Raw genomic sequence first — 27,397 nt, forward strand, 5'->3', positions numbered from 1 at the left:
TTCCCTGTTTTCTCTCTCCCTCCTTCCTAACACATTGTGATAGTACCTACCTTCACCACAAGGACTATAGCGATTCAAGATGGCGGCTCACCACCACCTTCTCAAAGACAACTTAGGGTTGGCAATAAATGCTGGCCTTGCTGGTGACTCCCACATCCAGTGAATGAATGAAAAAAAAATGCTGATTTATCTTTTATTGCTAATGCTATTTTTCAGATTCAAATGCTGTGTCCAATCTGCACAGAGCTATGGAAGCAATAAATATGGAATCTGCACCAGGTAATAACAAGTAGAAAATCTAGCTCGATTTTTCAAGGCATGTTTTGCGCTGTTTCCCTTCCCTCCTCTATTTTCTTCTTTGCTCAGATCTCACCAGGCCACAGACTCCTATGGAGGAGAGATACCGGTGCAACCTGCCCATAGTATGATCACGTATCCAACTTTGAAGCAGACACCCTGGTTTTGAGGGTGGCTTGTCTGATGATTTTTGTAACTGCAAAAATATTGCATTCTTTCCTCATGTAAAAAAAAACAAATGCTGCGTGCAAGCATATGAGGGCTGCCTGGAGTTGTGCCTCCCACCCTCCCCTCCACTGGTTTTGGAAAGGGCAAAAATCTGCTCCCATCCCTCTGCAAATGCCACTCCGAGGCTGGATCAGAGAAATCTGTGGAGGGTCAGATCAACTATGCTCTCAGCTGTACAAGGAGTGTTGCCTAGGGACAAAATATGGGGCTGGGGTTCATCTGAGAAAATGCACACCCTCAAAAGAAAACTCAAATATTTGGGCCCTTTCTAAGTCACGTTTCACCACCTGATTTTGTTTTGGTTGGTGCTGACAGTTTCTACATTCATGGGCACTATATTACGCACCACATAATTGGTAGAATCACATTAACTGTATACTTACCAAGACTTATTTTCTTGTTTCTGTCTAATCACTTAATACTCCCATTCTATTTCGTTAGGATAAGAATTTTTAGTAACAGCAAATAGCTATTCGGCCCAACAGCCTGTTCCTGTTTCATAGATCAACTCCATCTACCCAACATATCCAACAATCTCTCTTTCTTTCCAGAAATTCATCTGGTGCTCTCTTGAACCAAGTTATGCTCCTCATCAATGGGCTTTCCAAGGGCTTAATTTCTTCTGTGGATTTGAGCGAGCGGACGAATTAGTTGGGAATTAAGGGTAGGCATTTTGTAATTGAGCATTTATTAAGTGGGTGGCTTCTGGAAGTAAATGTTTCCAGTACACAGACTTTGTTTTCCTTGTTAACAGCTCAAGTTCTAATTAACTCAGAGTTACTTCAACCCCACACTACATTAACTCCTCTTATTTAAACCTGGTTAGAGGGGCGGGCAGAGTTCCAGTGGTGGCAGAGCAGGAGAATTTGTCTGAAGGAGGTCCGAGACTTTCCAATCACTGCTATTTCAGTGCTGAAGTTAAGACATTTATTTTAGATATGTTAGATATTAGTCTGGGAGAGCAGCCAGAAGAAAAGGCAATGACCTGGGTGACTGTCTTTCTGGACTCGCAATGCAACATGAGTACTACCAACAGTCATCTGTCTGGACCTCAGTGAAGGACTGTAGGTGAGGAGAATTCCCCATCAACAGACTTGTAGCTAAACATTCATATACCACTCTCAGTTGAAATGAAAGTGAGCACCACACCAAACAGCTGGTGTTTCCAGACACCAGTGTGTCAAGTGAATTGGATCCACTGCTGCATCACTGAGGTTTCAAGTGCTGCTTGCACCATGTGTCACCATGCATCAAATTCAGTAGCAATGCAACACCAGCTGGAGAGCAGACCCGGTGTTGAGGTTGTGTGGGATTCCTCCAGATACAAGGCACCATTGACTGTACTCACCTCGCATCTCCCATTAATGGACAGAAACAGTTACTGCTCCTTCAGTAGTCAGATGGTATGCGACTCCCCGGCAATAAGTTTATTTACATTAATGCTTGTTTTGTGGGAATTGCTCACGATGCACACATGTTTGAAGGAGATCTGGTTGGGAGAGGGGGAGGGAGATACTTTCTCACCAGTTCATGCTTCTGAAGATCTGTGTTTCATCAGTCACTCTGTGAGGTTCAAATCACAAAGCAGTTCAGCAGCCCTCTAATTTCACATCGTAATAGCCATGTTCTAAAGAGGAGCAAGAGGTCGACCATGATCAGCAGCTGACTCACTAATACCATCCGAAGTACGTGTGTCCGGGCTCCTCCTGATTCCAGTGATGTGGGTGATACACGGTATTGAGATTGTCTGACTGGTTTTCTCTTCCTGGCTGTGTGAACGTTATGTTTTATTAAAAAAACCCACACAAGATGGCACAGGGTGAGCTCACAGACATTGTTATGTATATTGTTGTTACATGCTATGTTTCATGAGTAGAACAAACTTGCTTTGAATCTACTGAGAATCATTACCACAATGAAGATAACCAATTATCATTGTACAAACCAGAAGTGCTGTTGTCTCTACATTTCCACTGAATGCTGACGTGTGCAGAGGACTAGGGTGTGCAGTGAGTTAGCCACTGGCCTTTGCTCCAAATGGTTCAAATGCAGCCCAGACTTGCTTTGCTGGCTCTAAGTGTCCAACGTGCAATGCGTTTGGGCTGTATCAATGCAATTTCTCATGCACATTGGCTCAGTGCCCAAAATTGCATTAATCTGGACTCAGCGGCCACAGGATGGTTGGTCTTGAAATGGAAAATTGTCACTCTAGTGTAGTTGGGAGCACTCTTCTGAGGGTGGTATTGAGGTACATTCTGGAGCAGTATAGAGGGAGCTTTACTCTGTATCTAAAGTCCTGTACCTGTCCTCGGAGTGTTTGACGGGACAGTGTAGAGAGAGCTTTACTCTGTATCTAATCTGTGCTGTACCTTCCCTGGGAGTATTTGATGCTGGCACTGGGTGTCTGAAATGGAAAGGGTTCCACTGCCTAGCAGTAACATTGCTGAACCTTTGGGTTCAATCCTTTTTCTTAAAATATAAAGTTATTTTATAACAAACTAGTTCATAGTGTATTATGAACTAATCTCAACTACTTTAGCACCCATATAACTATTTGGGAGGGTGGTGGTCGTGGTGTGCCCTCTTAGATGGACAATCCCTGTTATACTTTTAGGGTGACTATAGACAGAGGCAATAGTGTAATATTCAAAATTAACTCATTTGCTTTTCAAAATACTGCTGTGTGTGTGGCCATCCATACAAGTCCAAAAAGCTTACTTTAATTTGCTGCATTAAAAACAGACCTGCAAAAGCAAAATACTGCAGATGCTGGAATCTGAAATAAAAACAGAAACGTTTCAGGTCAATGAGCTTCTGTTTCTCTTTCCATTAATTAACTGCAAATTAACTTAAGCTTTCTTGCAATGTGCACGAGTGGAGGGCTGCTCATGTACAGAGCAAGTGTTTCTAAAACTCCTCTCCTCGCTCTACATACTATTTGAAAACTGCTATGAGGTTGGGTATTGGTGAAACCTCACATCTTGCAGCATCATGAATACTGTTTTGCTCTCTCTCCAACTCACTAGAGACCTCGACAGCTTTCTCATTGGACGCAGTGGCTGGCCCTCCTCCAAGTCTCCCAGCACAAACAAGTTCAAACTCAGAGACAAATCAGCTGAATGTCCAGGTTGGTGAGACCCAAGTGAACAGCATGAAAGTCGGTACTCTGAGCTCTCTCAAAGCCGCTCCTGTATATTTTAAGAAAGTGTTGTAAAACTCCTCTCGGCCTGCACCCCAGTCCCTGACTACCCACCATCCTGACTATTTCACCAGCCAGGTCATAGTTTGATCAGTGGTTTATGCTGAGTTAGTCAATTTCAGACCAGGCTAATACATTGACCTCAGTGCCTCTGGTTGGGTGAGGTATTGGAGGGAGGCTGGCATCCCTGGAACCCTACCCAGCACGAGTCCATGCCTTCAGAACAGGATATTAAAGCAACAATGGTGTATCAGAACAGTGCCATGAGCAACTTAAAATGATTTATTGCTGTATGTGGTCCCATGAGCAAGGTCTCTTTGGAGTAAATTGGTCTCAAGAAAGATTGGAACCAAGGCAACCCTGCATGGCAGACTTGGCAATTCAATACCAAGGGCTGCATTGGGCCAGGGTAGGGTTGATGGTCAGTCTGTTTTCCTTGCGAACTGGGAAGGGTACAGCCGCTACTGAGGATTGGGATTCATTCCATTTAGCTGTGGATAACTCAGCAAGCCAACATTCTAACAGATACGGTGACACTCTCTGGACAAGCAGCAGAAAGCTTACTAGCTGCCACGCTGCAAACGTTCTGGCAGTTGAACTCCAGCAGCACTCCTACGTACATCTGGAGATGTACCCCAAAGTTATTTAGGCTTAGACAAGTGGGATGTATCCCTACAGGGAGACTGTGCACTCCGAATCCTGCAACAGAAACCATACTTATGTGGAAACTGATTAGGGTAGATTTCCCAGGTCCTCGCCTGCTACGAGTGCCTATTGAAAATTCTGTGCATACTGTCCGATAATTTCTATGCATTATAGCTTGCGGGAGTACGGATCGACAAGTGGGAGTCTCCCTCTGATGCCTTGGCTCAAGTTTTGGATGAGACGTTAAACCGACGTCGCCATCTGCTCTTTCAGGTGGATGCAAAAGATCCCATGGTACTATGTGAAGAAGAGTAGGGGAGTTCTCCCCAGTGTCCTGGTCAATATTTATCCCTCAACCAACAACACTAAAAAAGATTATCCAGTTATTTATCTCACTGCTGTTTGCGGGATCCTGCCGAGCGTCAATTGGCTACTGCATTTCCTACATTACAACAGTGATTACACTTCAAAAGTAATTCATTTGCCGTGGAGGGCTTTGAAATTAGAATCATAAAATCATAGAGCACAGAAGGAGGCCGTTCGGCCCATCGTGTCTGTGCTGGTTATCTGAAAGAATTCTCTAATTAGTCCCACTCCCGTGCTCTTTCCCCATAACCCTGCAATATTTTCCTTTTCAGGTACTTATCCAATTCCCTTTTGAAAGTTGCTATTGAATCTGCTTTCACTGCCCTTTCAGGCAGTGCATTCCAGATCATAACAAATTGTTGCGAAAAAAAATGTAGCCTCATCTTTCCTCTGGATCTTTTGCCAATTACCTGTGCCCTCTGGTTCCCGGCCCTTCTGTCACTGGAAACAGTTTCTCTCTACTCTATCAAAACCCCTTATAATTTTGAACACCTCTACAAAATCTCTCTTAGCTTTATCTACTCTAAGCAGAACAGCCCCAGCTTCTCCATTCTCTCAACATAACTCATCCCTGGTACGATGCACCCGTTCCAAAGCCTTCATGACTTTCCTAAAGTGTGGTACCCAGAATTGAACACATTACTCGATAAAACACTGCTAGGCCCTAGCTAAAGGTTCATCATAACGTCCATGCTTTTGTACTCTATGGAGCCAAAATCTCCCTCCGCCCCAAACGGAGTGTCCTTACCGTTTTCCAACTATTTTCTCCACCCCAAAGAATGGGGCGGAGAATCCAGCGAAATTCAGCTCTTTATTTTGTTTGCAGCAGGACGGATGTGGGATCGGGAGCGGGGCAGCAGTGTCGTTCTGTTGGGTCGGCCGTAACTCTGAGTCATCAGCGCGCGCTTCCGCGTCACAACGTCCCTCAACTTCAGTTAAAGGGGAGGGCCGCTGCGAGCTCTGCAGCCACTTTAGTGGCACCCACTGGGCCATCAGGGAGGGTCTCGGCTGGGCCAGCAGCCTGGTACCCAAGAGGGAGTGCTGGGTTGCCAGTTGGCAGCCCGGCCGAACCTGTGGCTGCCACTTTCAGGCCGACTTCAGAGTCGGCTGACAATTAAAATAAAGGTGGACGCGCCGCCCAGCCACAAGAAGCTTCCCGCCAGGGAAAGCTGTCAGAGGCACCGAGCGGCGGCAGATCCGCTCCCACGGGGCAATTTCCCTCACAGGGCAGAAAGTGGGTCGCCGCCGGTCGGTAAAGATGTCGGCGCGTGCCGGACGAGGCAGGAAGATGGCTGGGGCGGTCCTGTATACCGCTCCAAAAATAATGGAGGGCAATTTTCAAAATGGTTGACCCCTCCCTGCGCCGACCGAGTGGTGAGTCCTTACCGACCTATGGCCCCCTCTTTGAGGCAGTCACGGCTCTTATAGAAAGAAGCAATTTCGGCCCCTATGCTGCTATAAAACCCAAGATCCCAGGATTTTTTTTACCAGCCTTATCAACTTGTTCAGCACCTTGTCCTGCCTCAACTTGTGAAAGATGCTAAATAAATGCAACTTTTCTTAGCACAGACGAGAGATTAAATCTGGGAATTTCCTTCTCTGTATGGCCGAGTGCTCTCTTGGGAGTGTCATCCAAGACAGCTTTTCCAGTATCTACTTTTATACAAAGAACCTTCTCATCAGAATTCACCTCAACAGTTTGGAACAAAAGAATCAATTAACAGTGATGTTTCTCCGATTGAAGGGGAGTCAGAAATTTTAGTAGAGAATGTGTAGGACAATGCTGGGATAAGTAAGCATCATAGAGGGAGCTTTACTTTGTACCTAAACCCTGCAGAACCTGCCTTAGGAGTGTTTCATGCGACACTGTTGAGGGAGCTTTATTCTGAAGCTAATCTGTGCTGTACCTGCCCTGGGAGTGTTTGATGGGTCAGCGTAGAGGGAGCTTTACTCTGTATCTAACCCATGCTGTACTTAGCTAGAAACATAGACATAGAAAATAGGTGCAGGAGTAGGCCATTCGGCCCTTCGAGCCTGCACCGCCATTCAATGAGTTCATGGCTGAACATGCAACTTCAGTACCCCATTCCTGCTTTCTCACCATACCCCTTGATCCCCCTAGTAATAAGGACTACATCTAACTCCTTTTTGAATATATTTAGTGAATTGGCCTCAACAACTTTCTGTAGTAGAGAATTCCACAGGTTCACCACTCTCTGGGTGAAGAAGTTTCTCCTCATCTCGGTCCTAAATGGCTTACCCCTTATCCTTAGACTGTGACCCCTGGTTCTGGACTTCCCCAACATTGGGAACATTCTTCCTGCATCTAACCTGTCTCAACCCGTCAGAATTTTAAATGTTTCTATGAGATCCCCTCTCATTCTTCTGAACTCCAGTGAATACAAGCCCAGTTGATCCAGTCTTTCTTGATATGTCAGTCCCGCCATCCCGGGAATCAGTCTGGTGAACCTTCGCTGCACTCCCTCAATAGCAAGAATGTCCTTCCTCAAGTTAGGAGACCAAAACTGTACACAATACTCCAGGTGTGGCCTCACCAAGGCCCTGTACAACTGTAGTAACACCTCCCTGCACCTGTACTCAAATCCCCTCGTTATGAAGGCCAACATGCCATTTGCTTTCTTAACCGTCTGCTGTACCTGCATGCCAACCTTCAATGACTGATGTACCATGACACCCAGGTTTCGTTGCATCTCCCCTTTTCCTAATCTGTCACCATTCAGATAATAGTCTGTCTCTCTGTTTTTACCACCAAAGTGGATAACCTCACATTTATCCACATTATACTTCATATGCCATGCATTTACCCACTCACCTAACCTATCCAAGTCACTCTGCAGCCTCATAGCATCCTCTTCGCAGCTCACACTGCCACCCAACTTAGTGTCATCCGCAAATTTGGAGATACTACATTTAATTCCCTCGTCTAAATCATTAATGTACAATGTAAACAGCTGGGGCCCCAGCACAGAACCTTGCGGTACCCCACTAGTCACTGCCTGCCATTCTGAAAAGTACCCATTTACTGCTACTCTTTGCTTCCTGTCTGCCAACCAGTTCTCAATCCACGTCAGCACACTATCCCCAAACCCATGTGCTTTAATTTTGCACATTAATCTCCTGTGTGGGACCTTGTCGAAAGCCTTCTGAAAATCCAAATACACCACATCAACTGGTTCTCCCTTGTCCACTCTACTGGAAACATCCTCAAAAAATTCCAGAAGATTTGTCAAGCATGATTTCCCTTTCACAAATCCATGCTGACTTGGACCTATCATGTCACCTCTTTCCAAATGCGCTCCTATGACAACCTTAATAACTGATTCCATCATTTTACCCACTACCGATGTTAGGCTGACCGATCTATAATTCCCTGTTTTCTCTCTCCCTCCTTTTTTTAAAAAGTGGGAATGCATTGGCTACCCTCCACTCCATAGGAACTGATCCAGAGTCTATGGAATGTTGGAAAATGACTGTCAATGCATCCGCTATTTCCAAGGCCACCTCTTTAAGTACCCTGGGATGCAGTCCATCAGGCCCTGGGGATTTATCGGCCTTCAATCCCATCAATTTCCCCAACACAATTTCCCGACTAATAAGGAATTCCCTCAGTTCCTCCTTCTTTTGAGACCCTCTGACCCCTTTTATATCCGGAAGGTTGTTTGTGTCCTCAGTGAATACCGAACCAAAGTACTTGTTCAATTGGTCTGCCATTTCTTTGTTCCCCGTTATGACTTCCCCTGATTCTGATTGCAGGGGACCTATGTTTGTCTTTACTAACCTTTTTCTCTTTACATATCTATAGAAGCTTTTGCAGTCCGTCTTAATGTTCCCTGCAAGCTTCCTCTCGTACTCTATTTTCCCTGTCCTAATCAAACCCTTTGTCCTCCTCAGCTGAGTTCTAAATTTATCCCAGTCCCCAGGTTCGCTGCTATTTCTGGCCAATTTGTATGCCACTTCCTTGGCTTTAATACTATCCCTGATTTCCCTCGATAGCCACGGTTGAGCCACCTTCCCTTTTTTATTTTTACGCCAGACAGGGATGTACAATTGTTGTAATTCATCCATGCGGTCTCTAAATGTCTGCCATTGCCCATGCACAGTCAACCCCTTAAGTATCATTCGCCAATCTATCCTAGGCAATACACGCCTCATACCTTCAAAGTTGCCCTTCTTTAAGTTCTGGACCATGGTCTCTGCATTAACTGTTTCATTCTCCATCCTAATGTAGAATTCCACCATATTATGGTCACTCTTCCCCAAGGGGTCTTGCACAACGTGATTGCGAATTAATCCTCTCTCATTACACAACACCCAGTCTAAGATGGCCTCCCCCTCCCCTAGTTGGTTCCTCGACATATTGGTTTAGAAAACCATCCCTTATGCACTCCAGGAAATCCTCCTCCACCGTATTGCTTCCAGTTTGGTTAGCCCAATCTATATGCGTATTAAAATCACCCATGATAACTGCTGCACCTTTATTGCATGCACCCCTAATTTCCTGTTTGATGCCCTCCCCAACATCACTACTACTGTTTGGAGGTCTGTACACAACTCCCACTAACGTTTTTTGCCCTTTGGTGTTCTGCAGCTCTACCCATATAGATTCCACAGCATCCAAGCTAATGTCCTTCCTAACTATTGCACTAATCTCCTCTTTAACCAGAAATGCTACCCCACCTCCTTTTCCTTTTATTCTATCCTTCCTGAATGTTGAATACCCTTGGATGTTGAATTCCCAGCCCGGATCATCCTGGAGTTTTTGATGGGACCAGATCATCTGGTCATTATCTTACTGGTGTTTGTGGGATCTAACTCTGTTCAAATTGACTGCTGCATTTCCCTACATTCTGCACCAATTGGCAATCTAAATAATGTACCTCAACCCCAGCCTTAGAAAGCACGACTACAAGATTGCAATATTTTGATTTCTCACACCAGCTGCCCTTGTGGTATCTTTCAGTGAGGTTGCCAATGTACTGCCAGTTAGTGCTGGTCGAGTCAGATTTGCGCTACCCAAACTCAGTTGAAGTAGGATTCCTTTGGGCATCAGAGACAGGAAGTAGGCGTCTCAGCAGTTGGACCTGGATGTGAGCCCAAGTTCAGGAAGAGAAAGGCCAGGTTTCAAAATGCGGAAACTCACTTCTTAAATATCCTGTTCATAAAATCTCTCTCCTTGTCTGGATTTTTATTTCATGTTGAATTAACTATTTTAACAGCTTATTGGAGCATATAAAATGGACAGTTCACCGCTTGGATACTGTTTAATATTCAACAACAAATCATTTCCTGGGACAAAGCTCAAAGAAAGAAATGGGACGGATTGTGATGCAGGTAAAATTAAAAGGCTTCAATTTTGCTAACAAGTAACATGTTGTACTTTTATCAACCGCCTTTTGAAAATCCTTATACACATCAACCACGCTATCCTCATCAACCCTCTCTGTTAATTCATCAAAAAACTCAATCAAGTTAGTCAAACATGATTTGCCATTAATAAATCCATGCCAGCTGTTATTTATTAACCATATATTTCTAAGTGACAATTAATTTTGTTCTGGATGAATATATTAAACAAAAGAGGTTCCAAAACAGCCCCCTGTGGGAGCCCACTGGTAACATTCTCCCAGACTGTTGACAATCCCTGTACCATCACCCTCTGGGTTCTGTTGGTCAACTCATTATGTATCTCCTGTAGAATATTTCCACTGCTTTCAGCTTTCATTATTTTCAGTATCAGCCTTTCTAGAGGACCTGTATCAAAGGGCTTAATGAAATCCAAGTACACCACGTCCACTGCTCCTTTATCAAACTCTCAAAGAAAACCAGTATGTTAGATCAACAAGTTATCCCCTCATGAATCCATATTAGCTATCCAGATGCTCCATGATGTTATATTTATTAAGGTTTTCTAGAACTTCACTACAGTGAACACCAAACTCACTGCTCTGTAGTTTCCTCGGTCACGATTTTGCTACCTTTTATTTTCAATTGGAGTATCATCTCTAGTCTATAGAATTCCTGCAATTTACTCCCTTATTTCCTTAAGGATCCTTGGATACAACTTATCCGGTCCCTAAGGTTTATTTAGCTTAAGTTTGCACAGCTGTTTGGCAACTTGCTGGCAGGAATTGTACATCATGTCACAACTTCCCTCTGCAACATCCTCTCATTTCCTTTCCAGATCAGATACATTGCATATCTCCTCCTTAGTTAAAATGGAGACAATAAACGTATTTAGCACTTTTGCAGTGTGTGTAGCATCAGCTGTCCTGCCCTCTCCTGATCCCACTCTCAGTGGCCTCAATCCATCCTTTATTTTTCTTCTCCTAATATAACAAAAAAAACTTTTTTAATTATCCTCCACTTCCCTAGCCGTATTCCAACCTGCCAGGCTCATTCTGACAAGACTTCTTAAGTGCATAAAGGTGGTCCTCTTTTTGGCCCCAAGTTTCCACACACGGCAAAACAGGCGCCCTTCCGAGCTGGGCGCCCGTTTTTCGTGGCGAAAACGGCGCCTGAAAAAAAACGCGCTATTCTCGAGCGCTTTGCAGCTCGATGTCAGCTTGGTGCGGCGCCAGGGGGCGGAGCCTACCACTTGCGCCGATTTTGTAAGTAGGAGGGGGCGGGTACCATTTAAATGAGTTTTTTTCGTGCCGGCAACCCTGCGCGTGTGCGTTGGAGCGTTCGCGCACGCGCAGTGTGAAGGAAACATTGGCACTCGGCCATTTTTGTAGTTCTTTGTAGCTGTTCAATTTAAAAAAAATTTTTAATAAAACCACATTGCCCTTCCATGATCAGCACTGAGGCTTCTTGCAGCAGTGAGAAGGCTGCAGGAAGCCTCAGAAGTTGAGGCAGCCGTTTCCCGACGGGCCCGACCGACGGCAGTGGGGCCTCCCCACCCTCCCCCCGCCGTCGGGAATGACTGCCTCAACTTCTGAGGCTTCCTGCAGCCTTCTCACTGCCTCCCCCCCCCCTGCCGTTGGGCCCTTACTGCCTTCCCCTCCCCCTCTGCCGTCGGGAACGGCTGCTGCCGTCGGCCGGGCCCTTACTGCCTCCCCCTCCCCTGCGGTCAGGAACGGCTGCTGCCGTCGGTCGGGCCCTTACTGCCTCCCCCTCCCCTGCCGTCGGGAACGGCTGCTGCCGTCGGTCGGGCCCTTACTGCCTCCCCCTCCCCTGCCGTCGGGAACGGCTGCTGCCGTCGGTCGGGCCCTTACTGCCTCCCCCTCCCCTGCCGTCGGGAACGGCTGCTGCCGTCGGTCGGGCCCTCACTGCCTCTCCCTCCCCTGCCGTCGGGAACGGCTGCCTCAACTTGTGAGGCTTCCTGCAGCCTTCTCCCTGCCTGAAGCACTTTCACACAGGTAGGAACATGGTTTATTTAATCTTTTCTTTGCTTATAAATTTTTATTCAGGTTGGAATTATTTGTATAATATTTGTATAAGTATAACTAAGGATTTATTGTAGAATGTAATGACTTCCCCCCCCCGCCCCCCCCCCCACCCCCCCACCTCGATCCGGACGCCTAATTTGTAACCTGCGCCTGATTTTTTAATGTGTAGACAAGGTTTTTTCAGGCCTACAAAAATCTTCACTTGCTCCATTCTAAGTTAGTTTGGAGTACGTTTTCATGTGGAAACTTTCAAATCAGGCGTCAGTGGCCGGACACGCTCCCTTTTGAAAAAAAAATTCTGTTCAAAAGTGAAACTGTTCTGACTGACTAGAACTGCAGAAAACTTAAATGTGGAGAATTGCGATTTCTAAGATACTCCGTTCTCCACCAGTTGCTCCTAAAAATCAGGAGCAAATCATGTGGAAACTTGGGGCCATAATGTGGCTGTAGCAATGCTGTCGCCAAATTTCCACAAGCAAACCACTGAACATAACTGCAGCTACTATAAGCACATCGCACTCGACTGACAATCTATTCAAACATAGGAGGGTATATGACCATTGGAACCAGTTCTAGAGCAAGAGTGGTTTGTACAGGGTGGACGAACTTCACCTGAACAAGGTTTAGATCAAAGTCCTCATTGGGAGTGTAACAAGTGCTGTGGGAGAGGGTTTAAAAGGCAAGGAAGGGAAGCAAAAGATGAGGAAGCAGAAAGCAGAGCAAATGAGACAAGGCATACAGGAAAGAGAAAAGAGCAAAACAGAGCAAAAGAAGTAAAATTAGTAAAATTGTCAGAGGGAGCTTTGAGTTGTATGTTTGTAAATGCACAATGTATTCATAGCTAGATGGACAAATTGTTATGGGGTATAAGGTAACAGCATTAATGGAGATAAGGTTTAGGCTGGAGTAGGACTGGGTGCTTAACGTTCCCAGTTACAAAATATTCAAGAGGAATAGAGTAGGAAAAGAAGAAAGGAGCAATGTTATTCAAACATTCCATTGCAGCACTAGAGCATAGGGATGATATGGTGCAAAAGCTAAATCTGGTTAGTGTTAAGGGATGGGAGGAGAACTTCTGGGAGTATATTGTAAACTGTAAAAAAAAAAAAAGTGCAAAAGAAATAGATGACGAGATATATAAATAATTAGATAAAATGCAGGAACATCAGGGGCATAATAATCATTGACTTCAATTATCCCACAATAGAGTAATGTAAGTGGCAAAGAAGTAGAGGGTTTCTACGGTGTGTTCAGGACTACTTTCTACAATCATACAGCACAGAAGGTGGCCATTCAGCCCATCATACATGTGCCAGCTCTTTGAAAGAGCTAGCCAATTAGTCCCCCTCCCCTGCTTGTTCTCCATAGCCCTGCAAACTTTTCCTTTTTAAGTATTTATCTAATTCCCTTTTGAAAGTTGCTATTGAATCTGCTTCAGGCATGGCATTCAGATCAAAACAAATTGCCTTGTAAAAACATGTCTCCTCATCTACCCCTCGTTTTTTTGCCAGTTATCTTAAATCTGTGTACTTTGGTTGCTAACCATCCTTCCAGTGGAAACAGTTTCTCCCTATCTATTCTTTCAGAATCCCTTATAATTTAGATTAATGTTTTTAGCCCAACAAGAGGCAGTGCAGGGTATAGTTCTAGGAAATGAAGTAGGGCAGGTAGGTATCGTAACGGTAGGGTAACAACTAGGAAATAGCAACCATAATATAATTCAGTATATAATTAAAAAGGAAAGGGAACCATCAACGGTAAAGGTACATGACTGGGAAAAAGGCAATTTCCATGAGATAAAAAAGGAACTAGACCAGGTAAACTGGAAATAAAAATAAGCAAATGAAACAGTGGAGAAAAATGTGGAAGGATCAAATGTTACATTCCTAGAAATAATAAAGATGGTACAGCAAAATCTCGAGTTTCTCGAATGAATCAATTAAAATTAGAATGACACTTAAAATAAGGCACATGGCTAATACAGGACTGGTAATCTTAAAAAAAAAGAATAAGAGGAGGTTTAAAATAGAACGGCAGCTAACAAAAAAGGAAATAGTAAAGGAAATGATAATCACATGAAAAGTAAAAGAATCCCAAAGAAAAAGTAAGGCTGATTAGGGATTAAAAAAGGAAATCTGATGGAGGATGTAGGAATTCAGGGATACAAAATAAGTACTTTGCACAGAAGAGTGTAGTAGTGGCCACGAAATGAGACAAGAACAGGAGGTAGAGCAGTTTGATAAAATATAAGGCATATATACAGATGTAGTACTGATAAAAATGGTGAAATTGGAAGTGAAAAAGGCACTGGGCCCTGATGACATGCATTCTCGAATATTGAGGGAAGTCAGAGATTTTTAATCACAATTCTTCAAACATTTTTAGATAAGAAGCTGTGTCAGAGGATTGTCAATCCCACTTCTGCTCAAAAAGGGAGAAAGGAATAAATCAAATCATTATAAACCAGTCAGCCAAACATCGGCAATGGGTAGGCATCTATAGCCAATAATACAACATAAATACTAGAAAGCCACTGGTTAATTAAGAACAGCAGGCATGGATTTGTAAAATCATGCTGGTCAAACTTAATAGAGTTCTTTGAGGAAATAAAAGCATATTGATAAATGTAATTCTGTGCCTGTTGTGTGCATGGATTTTCAAAAGGTGTTTGGTAAGGTGTCACAAAGGAGGCTTTTTGATCAAATGAAGACACGTGGTATTAAAGAGAGTGTGGCAGGATGAATAGCAACTGGGTTAATGAACAGGACACAAAGTAGTGGTTGATAAATGTTTTAGAGACTGAAGGGATATAGTGGTGTCCCCTAGGGTTAGTGTCAGGACCATTGCTCTCATCTATATTATGTGTGTGTGTATAATGATGTGGATTTAGACATGAGGACACAATATCAAAAATTTCAAATGATAGAAAAAGGGAGCATGGCTCATTGTGAAGAGGACTGACTGTAAGTGACTTTAGGACAATATAGATTAGTAGATTGGGCAGATAGATCTCGGATGCAATTTAATGTGGAGAAGCATGAGATGATAACATATTGGGCCCAAGTTTCCACATGATTTGCGCCTGATTTTTAGGAGCAACTGGTGGAGAACGGAGTATCTTAGAAATCGCAATTCTCCACATTTTTTTTTCTGCAGTTCTAGTCAGGTAGAACAGTTCTACTTTGGAACAGAATTTTTTCTTCAAAAGGGGGTGTGTCCGGCCACTGACGCCTGATTTCAAAGTTTCCACAGTGAAAACGTACTCCAAACTAAGTTAGAATGGAGCAAGTGAAGATTTTTGTAGAACTGAAAAAACCTGTTCTACACATTAAAAAATCAGGCGCAGGTTACAAATTAGGCGTCCAGAACGAGAGGGGGGGAAGGGAAGTAATTAAATTCTACAATAAATCCTTAGTTATACTTATACAAATATTATACAAATAAATCCAACCTGAATAAACATTTATAAGCAAAGAAAAAATTAAATAAACCATCTTCCTACCTGTGTGAAAGTGCTTCAGGCAGGGGGAATTCTGCAGTCAGCCTGAGGCGCCCGTTCTTCCCGCGGGGGGGGGGGGGAGGCGCCCGTTCTTCCCGCGGGGGGGGGGGGGGGAGGCGCCCGTTCTTCCCGCGGGGGGGGGGGGGGGGAGGCGCCCGTTCTTTCCCGCGGGGGGGGGGGGAGGCGCCCGTTCTTTCCCGCGGGGGGGGGAGGCGCCCGTTCTTCCCGCGGGGGGGGGAGGCGCCCGTTCTTTCCCGCGGGGGGGGGGGAGGCGCCCGTTCTTCCCGCGTGGGGGGGGAGGCGCCCGTTCTTTCCCGCGGGGGGGGGGGGGGAGGCGCCCGTTCTTTCCCGCGGGGGGGGGGAGGCGCCCGTTCTTCCTGCGGGGGGGGGGGGAGGCGCCCGTTCTTCCCGCGGGGGGGGGAGGAGGCGCCCGTTCTTTCCCGCGGGGGGGGGGAGGCGCCCGTTCTTTCCCGCGGGGGGGGGGGGGGAGGCGCCCGTTCTTTCCCGCGGGGGGGGGGAGGCGCCCGTTCTTTCCCGCGGGGGGGGGGGAGGCGCCCGTTCTTCCCGCGGGGGGGGGGAGGCGCCCGTTCTTCCCGCGGGGGGGGGAGGCGCCCGTTCTTTCCCGCGGGGGGGGGGAGGGGAGAGGAGGCGCCCGTTCTTCCCGCGGGGGGGGGAGGCGCCCGTTCTTCCCGCGGGGGGGGGAGGCGCCCGTTCTTCCCGCGGGGGGGGGAGGCGCCCGTTCTTTCCCGCGGGGGGGGGGAGGCGCCCGTTCTTTCCCGCGGGGGGGGGGGAGGCGCCCGTTCTTTCCCGCGGGGGGGGGGAGGCGCCCGTTCTTCCCGCGGGGGGGGGAGGCGCCCGTTCTTTCCCGCGGGGGGGGGGAGGCGCCCGTTCTTTCCCGCGGGGGGGGGGAGGCGCCCGTTCTTTCCCGCGGGGGGGGGGAGGCGCCCGTTCTTTCCCGCGGGGGAGGGGGGGGAAGGAGACAGTGAGAAGGCTACAAGTGCTAATGTGCTTTTATTAAAAAAATGTTCAAAAATTAAACAGCTACAAAGAACTACAAAAATGGCCGAGTGCCAATGTTTTTTTCACACTGAGCATGCGCGAACGCTCCAACGCGCACGTGCAGCGTTGCCGGCAGGAAAAAAACTAATTTAAATAGTACCCGCCCCCTCCCACTTACAAAATCGGCGTGAGTGTAGGCTCCGCCCCCCTGGGCGCCGCGCCAGGCAGACAAGGAGCTGCAGAACGCTCCAGAATCGCGATTTTTTTTTTTAGGCGCTGTTTTAGGCGCGAAAAATGGGCGCCCAGCTCGTAGGGGCGCCCGTTTTTTATCGTGTGGAAACTTGGGCCCATTGAGAGGAAGAATAAGGAGATGAAATACAATGGATGTGGTGTATTTGGACTTTCAAAAGGTCTTTTGACAAGGTCCCACACAAGAGATTGGTGTGCAAAATTAAAACACATGGTACTGGGGGTAATGTATTGACGTGGATAGAGAACTGGTTGGCAGACAGGAAGCAGAGAGTTGGGATAAACGGGCCCTTTTCAGAATGGCAGGCTGTGACTCGTGGGGTGCCGCAGGGCTCAGTGCTGGGACCCCAGCTATTTACAATATACATTAGTGATTTAGATAAAAGAATTGAGTGTAATATCTCCAAGTTTGCAGATGACACTAAGCTGCGTGGCGGTGTCAGCTGTGAGGAGGATGCTAAGAGGCTGCAGGGTGACTTGGACAGGTTAGGTGAGGGGCAAACACATGGCAGTTGCAGTATAATGTGGATAAATGTGATGTTATCCACTTTGGTGGCAAAAACACGAAGGCAGAATATTATCTGAATGGTGGCAGATTAGGAAAAGGGGAGGTGCAACGAGATCTGGGTGTCATGGTACATCAGTCATTGAAAGTTGGCATGCAGGTACAACAGGCGATGAAGAAGGCAAATGGTATGTTGGCCTTCATAGCTAAGGGAGTTGAGTATAGGAGCAGTTGTACAGGGCCTTAATGAGGCCTCACCTGGAATATTGTGTTCCGTTTTGGTCTCCTAATCTGAGGAAGGACATTCTTGCTATTGAGGGAGTGCAGTGAAGGTTCACCAGACTGATTCCTGGGATGGCAGGACTGGCATATGAGGAAAGACTGGATCGACCAGGCCTGTATTCACTGGAGTTTAGAAGGATGAGAGGGGATCTCATAGAAACATATAAAATTCTGACGGGACTGGACAGGTTAAATGCAGAAAGAATGTTCCCGATGTTGGGGAAGTCGAGAACCAGGGGACACAGTCTAAGGATAAGGGGTAAGCCATTTAAGACTGAGATGAGGAGGAACTTCTTCACTCAGAGAGTTGTTAACCTGTGGAATTCCCTACTGCAGAGAGTTGTTGATGCCAGTTCATTGGATAGAGGGAGTTAAATATGGCCCTTACGGCTAAAAGGATCAAGGGGTATGGAGAGAAAGCAGGAAAGGGGTACTGAGGTGAATGATCAGCCATGATCTTATTGAATGATGGTGCAGGTTCGAAGGGCCGAATGGCCTACTCCTGCACCTATTTTCTATGTTTCTAAAATGGTAAAACTTGAAAGGAGTAGAGGAGCAGAGAGACTTGCGGTTTGATGCACAAATCTTTAAAAGTGGGATGACAAGTTGATAAAGCTGTAAAGAAAGGGTATGGGATCCAATGTTTTAACAATAGGGGCATAGAGTACAAAAACAAAGAGGCGATGCTAAATCTATACAATCATTGGTTAGGCTGCAATTAGAACATTGGCCTAGAAATCCCACTCGACTGAAAAATTAAAAAAAAGATGTGCACCTTCCTGTTCCTGCTGCGCCCACGAGAGATCCCGGTCCTGAGGCCTCCTCTCACTGCGCATCAGAGCACGTGCACGTCAGGACGTCCGTAAGCTGGAGCTGCAGTCACATGGCTCTGGGCAGCCAATCAACATACTGTTTTTTCTCATTCATAATAATGGAAACTCTAAGTTGGAGTCTCCATTATTATGATTGAGAACCCCCCCCCCCACCCCCAAACACCCCCAAAAAAATGAAAAATAGTAAAAATACACCACATATTTAAGAGTAATTAAATTAAGGTTGTTTATGTCTTATAAAAAATATATATTCCGATTTTTTTTAAAGTTTTTTTAATGGCTTAAAATAAACTTACCTTAGTGGGCAGGGTTTTTAACGATAAAATGTGTTTTCAAAATTTTATTTTACAATGTTTTTGTATGTTTTAAAACTCTTACGCCTGTAAAAGTAGGCTATGTGCCTGCTTTTATCAGGCACAAGAGTTTTCAGGACATTCGCTGGGCAAGATATGGGTAAATACTGCAATATTGCCCATGCGAATGTCCTGGCTGCCGAGATGCGGAGGATCTGTCAAGATGGAGCTTGACAGATCGGAAAAAACGGTTTTCAGCGCATGTGCATTGTGCGCTGAAAACCGGTTTTTGTGATGCCTTCCCGGGTCTGTACACACTCAGTACGGACCCGGGGAGGCCGGGATTTCGGGGCCATTGTGATGTTACCAGAGATGAGATGCTTTAGTTATAAGGAGCGACCAGAGAAACGGGGTCTTTTTTATTGGAACAAAGAACATTAGTAGGAGATTCAATAGAGGTGTTCAAATTATGAGGTAAATTTCCACTGATCAGTGAGTCGGTAACTGGAGGCCCTAAATTTAAGATCAGTTGTTAAAGCAGAGGGTTGTTAGAGCATGAAATGTCCTACCAGAAAAAGTGCTGGAAGCAGAATCTGTAATAACTTTTTAAAAGGAAATGGATCAGTATTTTAAAAATAATTTTAAAATTTAAAATGGTATGGGAAAAGAGGTGAAATGGATAGCTTTTTCAAAGAGCAGGCATAGGCATGATAAGATGAATAGCCTCCTTCCACTTCTTAAAATTACGATTAACCGATGGAAGGCTGAGAGAGGAACTGGAGTGCACGAGGCCAAAGAACTCCATGCCAGGGTGGCTCAGTGCCTTCACTGAGGGAGCAGAGAAAATTGGGAGGCAAAAAAACATAATGTACTTGCAATACTTAAAAAAAAGGCCATAAATGTATTTTTAATTTCCTTGCAGATAAACTGAATGAAGTGTTTACGATGTTGGGGTTTAAGATATGCAGATACAATAACTTAACTGTGAAAAGTATGAAAGAAAAACTGCAGAAATATCAGAAGATGGATCATAAAACCTATGATTGTTTTGTGTGTTGCATCCTCTCCCATGGTGAAAAAGATGCAATCATGGGAACGGACGGAAATCTTCTCAAGATCAAAGACATAAGGTCCATGTTTTCAGGGTCCCAGTGCCGCTCACTGCTGGAAAAACCAAAAGTCTTCTTCATTCAAGCTTGTCAAGGCCTAAGGTCACAAATTTCCTGCTCGGTAATGGCAAGTGTTACAAGCAGCAGCTCTGACCTTGAATCGGATGCAATGTCGCATTCCATCCCTGAGGACAGGGACTTCCTGGTTGGAATGTCTACAGTTCCTGGCTGTGTTTCCTATAGGACGGGCAAAGGCTCCTGGTTCATTCAAACACTGTGTAACTGTTTGGAAGAATATTGCTGCAAGTAAGTATTCTGGTTTTATTTCCTTTCGTTTACTGAAGTTGCTGGCTCATTATTGGCGTTCAGTTCCACAGGCACCAGCAGCCCCCAGTACATTGCCCAAGTAGTCATTACTGATGCATGAGTTGAGATGTTGAGCATCGGCAGGTTTTCTATTGGAGTATCGCAGCCCAGCTTGGCCTGGTCTTAACCCCAGGGCCCTGACATCAGCAATCTTCTCACATCCCGACAGACCAGCTGTGTATTTCCAACACCTTTTCTTCTAAATTTGTTCTTTTACTGTTATGGCACTGGAAGAACTTTTCAGTTTCATGTTTAACATTTTTCATGATACTCTTCGCTAAAGGTCCGCTTTGCTCTTTGATTATCCCTTTGAATCTGGTCTTAGCGACTGTTTTATTTAATCTCAGGATGTAGGCGGTGTTGGGAAAATTGTCATTTATTGCTCATCCCTCGTTGCCCTGAGCAGCTGAGTGGTGGGCATTCTCCTTGAACTGTTTCAATCCTTGTAATGAAGGTGCTCCCATAATAATATAAGGTAGGGAATTCCGGGATATTGAGCCAGCAATAATGAAGACACTGCGATATATGTCCAAGACAGCTCAGTGTTAGACTTTGAGGGGAATTTGTAGGTAATGGTGTTCCCACGACATTGGTGCTGTTGTCCATCTTGGCGGTTGAGGTTGCAGTGCTGGATGTTGCCCAAATAAGGTTGGTGAACTGCTGGAGTGCATCCTGCAGATAGTATATACTGCAGCAGTGTGCCAGTGGTGGAGGGGGTGGATATGGAGACCAGTGCAAACGGACTACTTTGTCTTGCATAGTGTTGAGCTTCTTAAGTTTGGTTGAATCTGCACTTATCCAGGCGAGCAGTGAGTTTTGCACTACACTCCAAACTTGAGTTTCTGGAGTGGCTTTGATGGTTCAGAAGATGAGGCACTTATCTCAGACTGCCCAGCCTTTGTCCTATTCTTGTAGCCTTGGTGTTAATGTGGCTAGTCCAGTTAAGCCTCTGGTCAGTGGTGACCCCCAGGATGTGATGGTGGGGGAGTCAGCGATAGTGCTACCATTGAAGTTTGGGGAGAAGGTGACTGGGCTTTCTCTCGTTCACCATGGTCATTACCTGGCACTATACTCTTCCCAAAGTCGTTCTCCTCCTTTTCCATAAAGTCTTATTATAATTAAGTTAGTCAGCATTTTCAGGACTGCTTATTTAGCCTACACATATTTTTCTTGGATATTTAGTTATTTTGCAAACCAACCTTTTAATTTGAGATATCCTTCAGTGACAGATCCCAGTTAATTTCTTCCTTCGGTATTTAGGACACCACTATAGAATTTTACAAATATGTTTAAGAGAAAGAGGGTGACCAAGAGTAACGTGGGCTCCTTAAAGACAGACACAGGTGATTTTGTAATTAGAAATAAGGAAATGGCAGACTTACTAAATATTTACTCTGTATTGGTCTTCACAGCAGAGGATGAGGATAAAGTACCAAAGATACATAGAAACATAGAAAATAGGAGCAGTTATAGGCCATTCGGCCCTTCGAGCCTGCACCGCCATTCAATATGATCATGGCTGATCCTCTATCTCAACACCATATTCCCGCTTTTCCCCCATACCCCTTAATGCCTTTTGTGTCTAGAAATATATCTATCTCCTTCTTAAATATATTCAGTGAATTGGCCTCCACAGCCTCATGTGGTAGAGAATTCCACATGTTCACCACCCTCTGAGTGAAAACATTTCTCCTCATCTCAGTCCTAAATTTCCTACCCCGTATCCTGAGACTGTGACCCTTTGTTCTAGACTTCCCAACCAGGGGAAACATCCTCCCCGCATCCAGTCTGTCCAACCCCGTCAGAATTTTATATGTTTCAATGAGATCCCCTCTCATTCTTCTAAACTCTACAGGTCTAGTCGACCCAATCGCTCCTTATACGACAGCCCTGCCATCCCAGGAATCAGTCTGGTGAACCTTCGCTGCACTCCTTCTATGGCAAGTATATCCTTTCTTAGGTAAGGAGACCAAAACTGCACACAATACTCCAGGTGTGGTCTCACCAAGGCCCTGTATAACTGTAGTAAGACATCCTTGCTCCTGTACTCAAATCCTCTTACAATGAAGGCCAACATACCATTTGTCTTCCTAACTGCTTGCTGCACCTTCATGTTTGCTTTCAATGACTGGTGTACAAGGACACCCAGGTCTCACTGAACATTGACACTTGCCAAGCTATCACCATTTAAATAATACTTTGTTCTTATGTTTTTCCTACCAAAGTGGATAACTTCACATTTATCCACATTATACTGCATCTGCCATGTGTTTGCCCACTCACTCAACCTATCTAAATCACCTTGCAGCATTTTGCATCCTCTTCACAACTCACAATTCCAGCTAGTTTTGTGTCGTCAGCAAACTTGGAAATATTACATTTGGTTCCCTCATCCAAATCATTTGTATATATTGTGAATAGCTGGGGCCCAAGCACTGATCCCTGTGGTACCCCACTAGTAACTGCCCGCTACCCCGAAAAAGACCCGTTTATTCCTACTCTCTGTTTCCTGTCAGTTAACCAATTTTCAATCCATGCCCCAATCCTATGTGCTTTAATTTTGCACACTAACCACTAATGTGGGACTTTATAAAGGCCGTCTGAAAATCCAAATACATTACATCCACTGGTTCTCCCTTATCTATTCTGTCAGTTACATCCTCAAAAACTCCAGTAGATTTGTCAAACATGATTTTCCTTTCATAAATCCATGTTGACTTTGTTCGATCCCGTTGATATTATCTAAGTGTGCCGTTATCACATCCTTTATAATAGACTTTAGCATTTTCCCTACTACTAATATTGGGCTAACTGGTCTGTAGTTCCCCGTTTTCTCTCTCCCTCCTTTTTTAAATCTGCAGGAACTGTTCCATACTCTATAGAATTTTGGATGAAGACAACCAATACATCCACTGTTTCCATGGCTACCTCTTTTAGTACTCTGGGATGTAGATCATCAGGCCCTGGGATTTATCGGCCTTCAGTCCCATTAGTTTCTCCAGCACTATTTTCATACTAATAATCATTTCCTTTAATTCCTCTTGCTCACTAGACCCTTGGTTCCCGAGTATTTCTGGGATGGTATTTGTGTCCTCTTCATGAAGACAGAACCGAAGTATACGAGAAAAAGTTTTTTTAAATCAAGAGGAGGAACTTGCTAGATTTAATATAAGTAATTATAAAAAATGGTAATGGAGAAAATAAAATCTCCAGGGCCTGATGGTTTCCACCCAGGGTGTTAAAATGAGGTGAGGAAACTGTAGATGCTCTAGTCATGATCTTCCAAAACTCTCAATTCAGGAATTGTTCCCTTGAATTGGAAAAGTTCCAAAGTCACTCCACTATTTAATATGGGTAGAAGGTAAAGTAGAAAATTATAGGCCTACTAGTCTGTTGTGTGGGAGTTACTAGAATCTATGATTAGGGACAGTGTGACTGAGCAGTTGGACAAACATGAATTGATCAGAGAGAGTAGCATGGATTTGGAACGGGTAAGTCATGTCTAACAAACCTAGTTGAATATTTTGAGGAAGTAACTAAAGTGGTAGATGAGGGAGTGTCTATGGATGTTATTTATATGGACTTCCAGAAGAATTCAACATGGTAAAAGAATGTTAACAAAAATGAGAGCGCATAGATTAGAGGCAATCTGTTGGCTTGGATGGGGAATTGGTTAGGAGGTAGGAGGCAAAGAGTAGGGATAATGGGTATAGGAAGATAGGAACAGGAGTAGGCCATTTAGCCCCTCGAGCCTGTTCCGCCATTCAATGAGATCATGGCTGATTTGTGACCTAACTCCATTTACCCACCTTTGCCCCATATCCCTTATTACTTTTGGTTTACAGAAATCTATCAATCTCAGATTTAAAATGATCAATTGACCAAGCATCAACTGCCATTTGTGAAAAAGAGTTCCAAACTTCTACCACCCTTGGGGCTGGATTTTCGGTTGATTTGCACTCCATTTAGCGCCTCGGCGGAGCGTAAAAATAATTTTTTGGGGGTGCAAAATGAGGCGCACAAGATTTTGCACCTGGGCTGAAGTTTTGGCAATGGGTTTGCGGCGGCACTAAAACTTAGCGCCCCGCCACTGTTTTGACCGTTTTGATGATGTAAATCGTCGTGCATCGTTGCGTTAGCGTCCCAGGCGGAACTTTCGAGCATATCGCCCGATTTAGCGCCCGCCCGAGAACCCGCCAACAAAAAGCAGTCGGACCCAAGGTGCACCCGGCACCAAGGGCACCATCTTGAAAACGGAGGAGAAAGTGGGAGGTCTGAGTGCTTAAAAGGATTGGGAGAAGAACGCTGCGTTACTGCATACGTTTCATTGTGAAGTTTTATGTGAGTTTCTAGTTTGTTTTAAAAGACATTTAAGGACATTGTAAAAGATGGGGGCCATGATATGTTGGGAGCCAATAATCCTGGCTGCTTTATTCATACAGTGTTGAGTTGGAAGAAGGCTCATGGATAATTTTCAACGTAATCGAAGAGTCGCAGATGTATGGGGAGGAGGCCTTACCCCCCACGAGTTTACAGGGAAACTTGCTCATACCTGCAGCACAATGCGTTAGAAGACTGCGCATCCGAAAAGAGGTGGTCACAGTGATGTGCCAGCTCATACAGGCAGACCTACAGCCTAGCGGCAACAGGACTGCACTGCCCGTCGAGGTGAAGGTGACCGTGGCACTTGCCCTTCTATGCCTCCGGCTCCTTTCAGGCATCAGTGGGGACATATGCTTCATCTCGCAGCATGCTACACGTTGCTGCATTCGCCAGGTGACTACTGCACTGTACGCACGCAGGATGGACTTCTGAAACTTCCCAATGACCAAGGAGACCCAAAGTGAAAGGGCTGTAGGTTTTGCATGATTTGCTGGCTTCCTCAAGGTTCACCCTTGACTGTATGCCTGCGAGCACCTTTACAGAATCCAGAAATTTACCAAATCTGAAAAGGATTCCACTCCATGAACATGCAGATCGTCTGCGACCATACTCAGCGCATCATGGGAGTCAATGCCCAATATCCAGGGAGCATCCATGATGTTTTCATCTCGCGTGAGAGAAGTGTCTCACACACGTTCCAGCATCAACCACAAGGCCAGAGCTGGATGCTCGGGAACAAAGGTTACGGCCTCGCCACCTGGCTCATGACCCCCCTTCGGAACCCTCAGACAGAAGCCGAGCATTGCTATAATGAGAGCCATGCAGCCACACACAATATTGTCGAACAGACAATTGCAGTGCTCAGGCAGCACTTCCGATGCCTGGACCACTCTGGAGGCTGCCTGCAATACTTGTCCTCCGCAGATTGCTGAGCTCATTGTGATGTGCTGCATGCTACACAACTTAGCCATCATGAGGGGACAGGAATTGCCAATGGGGATTGCAGAACCACCTCAGGAGAGAAGTGGGGTGGGGAAGGAGCAGGAGCAGGAAGATGAGGAAGAGGAGCCTGGCAAGGAACCCATGCCACCACTGCCCCCCCCCCCCCCCCACCACAACCACAGGGGAGGCATCGTGGAGATTTAGCCACTGCAAAAGCCTTACGCCAGCAGTTCATAATTGAACGCTTTGCTTGAAGAGTGAATGACACGTTTGACTGTTGCCTGGCCAATCTATCCCACCATATTGCCTATTCCCTCTCTTATTTTGAAAATGAGACACTTCACAGGAATGGTTATGGTGAAAAAAAGAATTTATTAAACATTGTAAACTTTGTCAACTTTGTAAACTTTAATAAAATAACTTAAATTAGCTGCATCGAGCAGTGTGGTAATTCAACAACATAAATCAGAACATAATAATAAAACATAAAACATAGGATGCATCCAGCATCAACAACATAAATGCAGCAACCCCTGCCCCACTATCTTTTACCACCGTCTTTTCCCCCCCTTATACTTATCTTGCTGCTCCTAACCCAAGTTACCATGATCGCGTGCAGCAACGTTGCCAGAGCGTTGCTGTGTTGGGGGGAGAGACAATGGAGACGCCACCTGGAGACACACTGGACCAGCTCGTGGTGTGGAAGGCCGGCTTCTGACTGGCTAGCCTCTTCATCGGCGTCGCCGGTTACAGGTGATTTGGGTTTGGATGTATCAGTGGGGAACGCAGAGAGTATGGTGGGAGGGTTTATGGACTGCATCACTTGCCCAAGCTAAAGCAGAGCTTGTCCCTGTGATGCGCCATATTCTACAAGGGTTCGTGCCACACTCTCTGGGACTCCAGTGTCACTGCTGGAGGCCACCAGCCTTGTGTGGGTAGTGATGGCCTCGCAGATTTCACAGCTCGCACTGACAATCTGCGACCCTACCTCCGTAATGGTCGCAGTGAGACTCTCGATGGTCGCAGGAATCCTACCCAAGACATCAAGGAGCTGACGGGTGAGCTGGATGCTCTCCCTGGACAGTCCATCCATGTCCAGTTCCACATCTGCCTGTCTGTCAGCAGACCGACTTTTTCGACTGACCCTCCGGAGAGATGGCATACGAGACTCGACCCCAGAACTGCGTTGCTGCACACCACTAGTGCCAGGAGCCTCGGAGTTGTCGAACCCCGATAAAGTTATGCCATCGTCCTCAGACAAGGTGAGTGCTGGTGGAAAAACAGGGGTGGATTCATGCTGCCCCGGAGTCGGCTGATCTGTAACCTCCTCATCTTCTTCCTCCTCCACACGATGGCCTGACATGGAGTCTTGCGTTGAGGGATGCGGCGCCTGCGTCTGGTCATCTGGAAGTAGAAAGCAACAGAGTGGTTAGCAGCAGGGGAGGGGGCAGCATGACGTGAGGAAAGTTGCATAGCACAGGCTCATTTGAAGGACCTCCGCTACTCCATTACATCTAGTCCAGAGACACTGCATGACATTGCTCCAACCTAGTCCACAAGACACTGCATGACATTGCCCCAACTCAGCCCAGGGACTGTACAGGATGTATCCTCATTTTCTGAATGGGGATCAGTACCCCCAGTAGCAGTTGCCCAACCTGAGACACCCATGAGGCCTGCCACTCGCTCCTCGAGGTCGGCAAGTGGCAGGGTCTGAGGTGGACCGCTGCCTGTCCGCACCTGCTCGCGCCAATTATGAGACTTCTTTGCCTGCAAAGATGAAAATGGGAATG

At 45.7% G+C, this 27,397-nt stretch overlaps 1 protein-coding gene across 1 annotated transcript in view; it reads left to right on the forward strand.

Moving 5' to 3' along the window:
• The window catches only part of LOC139259450 (caspase-8-like), an 87,193-nt gene that overhangs the window by 52,301 nt on the left and 7,495 nt on the right, over positions 1-27,397 (forward strand). The window contains exons 7-10 of the mRNA XM_070874920.1: positions 217-279; positions 3,552-3,652; positions 9,973-10,087; positions 19,727-20,219. Coding sequence (XP_070731021.1) covers positions 217-279; positions 3,552-3,652; positions 9,973-10,087; positions 19,727-20,219 — 772 coding nt within the window. The remainder of the gene's footprint in view (positions 1-216; positions 280-3,551; positions 3,653-9,972; positions 10,088-19,726; positions 20,220-27,397) is intronic.

Source organism: Pristiophorus japonicus, chromosome 3 (genome assembly GCF_044704955.1).
Source record: "Pristiophorus japonicus isolate sPriJap1 chromosome 3, sPriJap1.hap1, whole genome shotgun sequence".
Classification (NCBI taxonomy): domain Eukaryota; kingdom Metazoa; phylum Chordata; class Chondrichthyes; family Pristiophoridae; genus Pristiophorus; species Pristiophorus japonicus.